At 48.7% G+C, this 6,838-nt stretch overlaps 1 protein-coding gene across 1 annotated transcript; it reads left to right on the forward strand.

The window, feature by feature from the left end:
* Positions 1-260: 260 nt before the first annotated feature.
* MLN (motilin) lies at positions 261-6,447 on the forward strand. Its single transcript, XM_074893710.1, has 6 exons — positions 261-377; positions 1,911-2,033; positions 3,428-3,536; positions 5,037-5,102; positions 6,031-6,049; positions 6,255-6,447. Exons 1-6 carry the CDS (start codon positions 261-263, stop codon positions 6,445-6,447), a joined length of 627 nt encoding a protein of 208 aa, XP_074749811.1.
* The last annotated feature ends 391 nt before the right edge of the window (positions 6,448-6,838 follow it).

Genomic DNA, 6,838 nt, shown 5'->3' on the forward strand with positions numbered 1-6,838 from the left:
GTACTGAAGGGCTGGGCTTGAAGTCTCTGGAGATATTGCTCAAGAACAAATCTGTTTACAGAAGAAGGTTTGAGAGGAGAATTGTCAGTCAAGACACTTCTATTCTCAGCTCAGGAGCAACTGGAAGAGTAAATATACCTCTAGCTAGCTGGTGAATAAATTAGATTGCAGCTGATCAAAAGCCAAGGGGTTTTCTTGTCAAATGGCCCTCTCCATTGTCACCCTGGTATCTTCTTTCCTGTGTTGTTCAGACTCTCATGATGGTTTCAAAGAAGGTGGTGGCCGGTTTGCTCTTGGTGTACGTGGTGTCTATGCTGGCTGAACAGACCGCAGGTTTTGTGCCCTTTTTCACCCAGAGCGACTTCCAGAAAATGCAGGTAACGCCTAAGAAACGTACTGCAGGAGCTGGAGCCCTGAATAAACCAGGGAAGGTGTTTCTTCCTCCCTCATGCCCCAATATCTGCCAGTGCACACGGCGCCACTGTCATTCCCATCATCTGTCCCTCCTGTTCAAACAGGAGATACTATGATACTGGCAGTCCCCCACTTGTCCCAAAGTTAAGGGCTGTGGGAGAGGGAAGAGACAACTTTTAAGGTGTGAGACTAGAAAGGAAGAGCCTAGGCTCCTTGACATAAGAACTAAAAGACCTGTGTGGATTATCATCTGCAGTTAGTGGGTCTTGTTTTTCTTTCCTCCATGCTAGTGGCTGTAATTTTTATAGAGAAGCTGAAGCCTCCCATCACCACACTGATGGGTCTTTTTGTTGTAACAAATAATTAACGATCCTCCAGATGGTTGTCACCTCTGGGATGTGCGGAGAGGAGAATGTTTTTTCTTTTGATGTGAAACTAATACTGTTGAAAGGTGTCAGGCAGGCAGCCTCAGAGACTGCATCTTCTTAAACACAGCCGAAGTGAGCTTCCCCCGCACGACACAACCCATTGATACCAGGGAGAAATCTTGTTTCCAACACCTACCCGCTCACTGGATAGCAATTGCTTTTTGTGGGGGGAGTACAGTCATCCTTCAGCCTCCTTGAGGAAGATGATGGGGACCCAGGCACAATCCCCAGATCGATTGTTCATACATCACAACCCTTGTAGCTACGTGTCTGCTAGTGATTGAGGGTCTTCTAGATGTACGTGGGTGAAATCAGTCTTTCGAAGGCTGCTCTTCTCCTCTGAGCACACACCCAAACCGAATCAAGCGCACAGCAAGCAGTCAGTTTGACACTGAACACAGCCTTTGCTGTATTTTACAAGTCCTGTTGTGTCTGTCATATCCCAGAGCAACTTTGGCTTTTCTTTTGGGATTGGGAAGAAAGAGTTCTGAAGCCAAGTTTAGCCCCATAAATGGGAAAAGACTCACATTACAGACCTGCAAGAAAGGCTGGTAAACCGTAACATCTGCACAGAGCTCTCCATTTGCAGTGAGGCTGTGCAGGCTTTTATTAAACTTCATTGCCACTGCAACGGAAAGAACTAGGACCAGCCCTCTGGAACAGCTCTGTAAGGTCACTATAGTTGGCTACCACATCCTGCCGACAGCGTTATCTTGCACAGATCAAAGGAGTCATCTACCAGGTCACGTTTGCTACAGATCTTTACACGCAGTCCTGTAACCTGACCTTACACCCAGCATTGCAGCCTCTGCTGCATGTCAGAATTACAGTCCCCAAGGCCACGCTGACCAGAGCTGATAGGTCCCTTCCCAGTGAGCTGTGGTCCTGCGGAAGGATGCTGCACTGGCTCCAGGCAGCAGTTAGACCTCCGGTCCCTCTGGTTTTGTGCCCAGCTCCGCAGGCTCCTGGCCTCTGGGCATCACACTGCTGATTCGGTGCAGCACAGGTTTGGTATCCGCACGATGCTGCGTCCCAGCACCGCTGCCCCGTTTGCTCTCTGCTTTGAAGTTGCAGGAAAAGGAGAGGAACAAAGGAGGGCAGAAGAAATCCCTGACCTCGCTGCAGCAGCTGGAAGAGGAAGGCTTCGCTGAGCAACCCCCTGCAGATGTCAACAAGGTCAAGACCATCCAGGTACGTTGAACCACGCGACTCGAAGGAGCCCACGAGGACACAGAGGGGGACAAGGAGCCCAAGAGTCAGCCCGCAGGGGCTGGCTACAGAGCAGCGTTGGGTGGTGCTGCATGAGAAGACAGCGGGTGTAACCAGGGCGCTCACAGTCAATGTAAAGGAATACCACCCATTTCCTGGCAGGCAACTGAGCGAGGTTGCACCAGAGAAAGGTTCTGCCTCCACCCTATAAATTATCTTGGATATTCAGCAGCCTGGTCAGCCCTCAGACCCACCTGGCTTCTCCCCTAGGGAGATGGAAACAACATGAGGTTTTTCTTTGCCGTTCAGTGAACAGCAGCCAACTGCAAGGCAGGAATTTGCAGCTCTGCTTCAGCTCCGGGTTTAACTTGTCGCTTTTTCACCCAGGTCCAGATTAGCTTCCCAGTGTCACCTCTGATCTCATGGTCCTCTGCACTGGCAAGACCTTATTTATAAACTTGGGCTCATACAGCCACACTCCCCCAAAGTCTGTATACAGAGCAGAAAATTGCCAATTTTAGGGATTTAAGTGCCAGTCTAAGCCCTCAAAGGCATGCTTACCTGGTTAGCCAAGGCTGAAAATTGTGTTTTTCCACCTGAATACAGGGAACTCTTTGCCCTGACCGTGCAGCCACTCCTGTGGTTAGCTTGGCCATTCTCTCTGCCAGCAAAAGGAGAGCGTAGGTCCACCCCAAACTGCAGGAAAGACTGAGCGGGACAGACAGCGGGACTAGCTAGACTGGAATTTGGTCAAGACACAGGTTAATGTGCAACTACTCTCACAAACGTGGCACAGCAACAATCAATAATAGGATTTAAATGGCAAGGATTCACAGTTCAAAGCATTAAATAACCGGCACATCCCAGTGTCTAACACTCACCCCCCCACCACCTCCGCTGCCAGCACAGGCCCTCCTGCGCCTCCAGTCATGACCTGAACAACTCTATTTACTTCGCCACAGCTGGCTCAAAGTCAGTCAGTCTGGAGGCAGGATGATGTCTCATCCTCAGAGTTTACTAGGGCAGGGTGCTTCACCAGCATCAGTAAAGCTGATGGCTTGAATGGTCAAGGTGTGAGATAGCGGAGGATTATAAGGTTCAGAAATTATTTTCTTCTTTACAGTCTCTGTTGCCAGGAGGTACCTTTATCTGTGTTTCTGAATCAGCCCATAGATGACCCAATGCATGAAAACTCTGGCACTCTAAACAGCACAAGATTGGATTGACTTCAAAATGCTGCTTTTCCCCATACAAGGATCATTCTCTCCCCTTCAAATCAGCCCTAGCCCCTCTACTGACTTGAGCAAAGTGGGGTCAAAGCACCCCAACCTGCTCTCCTCAGCTTTTCCTTTTGACTTTTCTGCCTTCCTCCACAGCTAGCTGTCCCTGTCAGAGCTGGGATGTGGCTCACCCCAAGGCAGCTGGAAAAATACCAAGATGTCCTGGAGAAACTGCTAGCAGAGATGTTACAGGACACCCCAGACGGTACTGTCAGGAGGTTGATTTCTGCCTTGGGAATTCTGCCTTTCCCTTCTCTCACCAGCTTATCATCACGGAGATATTTATATTCCTCAGAAGGGCTTTTGTGTCATGTTTGCTCACTTTACTGAGTCCCCAGATACCCCACCCGCTCTCATGTACATGCTTTTCTAGGAAGGTTATTCGCTCTCTTAGGGTGCTGTCTGTGCCCTAGAGCTGATATTGACTGTTAGCAACACTTCACAGCAGCTGCCCTTGGCGCTGCTTCCCACTTTCCTACTCCTCTTCCCAAAGAGTCCTCAGCCTTCAGTGTGCAATTTCCAACAGAGCTTATAACGCAAGTTACACCTGCGAGGCAGCTCAGCACCTGCAGTCAGACCTGAACACCTTGCTCCCCGCACAGGGGCTTAACACTAGCACTTAATTACAGCCAGAATTAGCTGCAATTCAAAGTGTTGAGGGCTAACAAATCCAGCCCTGGGCTTTGTTCTTGGTGTACGGGAATTGCAACAGAAAATATCCAGGGGCAGTATGTTATGTAGCTATTCTTGCCTGCAGACTTGAGGAGTGGTGGAATGGGTCTCACTAGTGTTATCTCTGGACCTTTGTCTTATCTAGGCTTAAATGTCCCAAACAAGAGGCTCCCCCCCATCCCTGTGGGAGTTGTTTTTCTGCTTTGGCTGTGCTGATTTCAGTTTGCCTTCCAGGTTTTAGCTGGGGAGCTGAGGAGGAGGAAACAATATATAAAGCCTAGGAAAGACTGAATGACAAATTTAAGGACACTTGTTCTTTCCTCTCTCTCTTCTTTTTAGCTGACTGATATCCGCAGAATCAGAAGAGAAAGCGATGTAGCTTGCTAAAGTTAAAAGACTCCACTTATGTAAACGAAATATGTAAAAGAGATTAACAACAAAATCTGAGGTGAGATAATAAAATGCGCAGTATAATTAAATGGAGGATTTGTGTCTTCTTTTCTGCATGCCTCTCAGCCAGATGGCAAGCAGCAAGTGTGGGAAAGAAGAGAAGGGAGGGTTTCCAGTTCTAGAGAATATCACCGTCCTTCTGAGAAGTGCAAAGCATGTTGCAAAGCCTGAGTAATTAATCTTCATGGACTAATAAGTTTTAGTCCTCCCTTTTGGCAGTGAGGGAAACTGAGGCAAATATTTACCAGACTTCCTAGCCAAACTGGTGACACAAGTGGACCTGGGCGGCCCTAAGCAGGCTCCCTGCTCTGGACGCGGGAGGGCACTCTCTCCCACACTGCTGGGGGAAAGCAGGAGCCCTGATTTGCAGTTCCTACCTGTGCTCTTACTCACCCAGGCGATATAAATCTAAATATCATTGTGGGGAGCACCTCTCCCATAGCTATGATGCGAACAGACACAGCATGTGTGAAACAATGCAGAGCTCTGGCCTTATTTCTGCCTCTCAAACAAACCTAGAGGTGAAATCGTAATTCCACTTGAACATATTGCTCTCCATTTACATACCTTTGGTTTATTTTAGAGCTGCTCCTCTATACTGGCAGCAGGAAATCCAACATATGTAAAGTAAGGACAGATGAGACCAATGGTATGTATGTGAGTATATCCAATTTCAATCCAATTTTATCCTCCCAACCTAACACAAATTCTGATCTCACTGTGGCTCATTTAAATAGCTGTGTTTGTGCTAGAACAACACTCCTTGGTATGCTCTCTGCTGCAAGCCATCCCTCAGGAAAAAAGAAATCTCCCAATGTATAATGTAACATCCAGCATAGAGTGGATGCCAGCTTTAACATTTGATTCAAAGGCGCACTCCTAGTCCGTGGACTGATCAGCTCAGTGTAACTCAAAGTTTGCAGGGATTATTGCTGAGGCAGGTTGAGCTATGAAATCACTGTAAATGAGTCTGAGCGGGAGGAAGATAGAAAATAATACATTCCATTAGGCTGAAGGTGAAAGCAACTGCGTGTATTGCTGGGCTATAGGAGCTCAGGCAGTGCAAACCAGTCTGCAGTGGAGTGATATCCATGGGAGACCTGGCATGGACATCCCTGGAGGAGCTGCACCACATTTACACCAGAGTTTGGCAAGATCAGAGACAAAGTTGTTTGCTTCAAAGGGGGCACTGTTGACTCGTACCTTCTGAAAGACCCCAACCTTTACCCCAGCCTTAATTTGCCCTGTCACGGGAAAACAAGGAGAGCTTCCCCCTAAGGGGCAAAGTGCTCCTAAAAACCCTACATAAGCTCCACCGCAGGTCAGAGGTGTCAATAGCATCCCCTCTTGCCCAGCTCTTTCACTCAAGTGGGTTCCCAGGCTCCCCTGGGCCATCTAGGAAGGAACGTTGCCCAGTGATAGCAAGGAAGAAAGCGAACATGAGCCTCTTGGATTTGCTTCCTGGACCATCTCCCACCATGGTGATGGTGGGGCTGATGCTGCAGAGACTTCCATAAGGAGATCCACCAGTGTGACTTTGCTGGGATAGCTCCCTCTGTTCTTACGTTTTGACCCAGACAAGCTGCTGCAGCGAAGGTCTGCTTTTGTCCTGGCCCTCAGTTGTGCCAATGGCTCTTCCCAGTCGACCCAGCTATAAATGAATTCAGGGATGTACGGCTGGTTGCAACAGTAACCGTATGAACCCCCTGTCCTGTCCTGCAGCAACAACTCTGCTGTCCAAATAGGTACCAAGGCGCAAGGGGGCCTTCAGCTTTTGGAATTAAATTCCTTCCACCCTCAGGGGCTTGAGCAGTGGGAAAGAAGCAGATATTCTTCTGCTGGAAGGAGAAGATGGATGGACCCCAACCATCCTCCCAGGAACGATTCCCGCTGTCAGGGCTATATCTCTTGTTAAGAAGCAAAATGTTTTGTTGCAGGACAGATCTGTACCCACAGTGCCCTGGGAGGCTGCTTTGGCAGCCAGCAGCACCTAAGTCCATGGCTGCAAGCAGGTAGGAAGATCTTGCTGCTCTAGAAACCAAACAAGAGTTTCGTTGCAGGACGAGCAGCTGAACAGTTGGGGGGAAAGAGGCAGGGGAAGGAGGAGAAGGAGGAGAGGAAAAAATGAAATCAGTGCTGACTTTTTAACCTAATAAGAAGCTCATCAGGCTGAGGACATGACATATGATCGGGAGGATGAGAAGCGGTGTTCTTGGGTCACACCTGTGCTGTGGCTGTGAGTGACAGGGTGTTAAATTGGCACAGTCGGCTCCTAAGTAAGATCTGACACTTCCCCTGGTGACATATGCAGGACTGTCGTCCAAATGCCATGGGATAAGAAGAGGGGGTGGGATGGCGGGTTTTTTTCAGCAGCCCCTCAGTCAG

Source organism: Strix uralensis, chromosome 24, assembly GCF_047716275.1.
Source record: "Strix uralensis isolate ZFMK-TIS-50842 chromosome 24, bStrUra1, whole genome shotgun sequence".
Classification (NCBI taxonomy): domain Eukaryota; kingdom Metazoa; phylum Chordata; class Aves; order Strigiformes; family Strigidae; genus Strix; species Strix uralensis.

Excerpts from the sequence above, each read along its gene's own strand:
- MLN (XM_074893710.1), top strand. The coding sequence starts at position 261 with ATGGTTTCAAAGAAGGTGGTGGCCGGTTTGCTCTTGGTGTACGTGGTG. Across the intron at positions 2,034-3,427 it reads ACAAGGTCAAGACCATCCAG|CTAGCTGTCCCTGTCAGAGC; the intron begins GTACGTTGAACC and ends CTTCCTCCACAG. Across the intron at positions 3,537-5,036 it reads GTTACAGGACACCCCAGACG|AGCTGCTCCTCTATACTGGC; the intron begins GTACTGTCAGGA and ends GGTTTATTTTAG.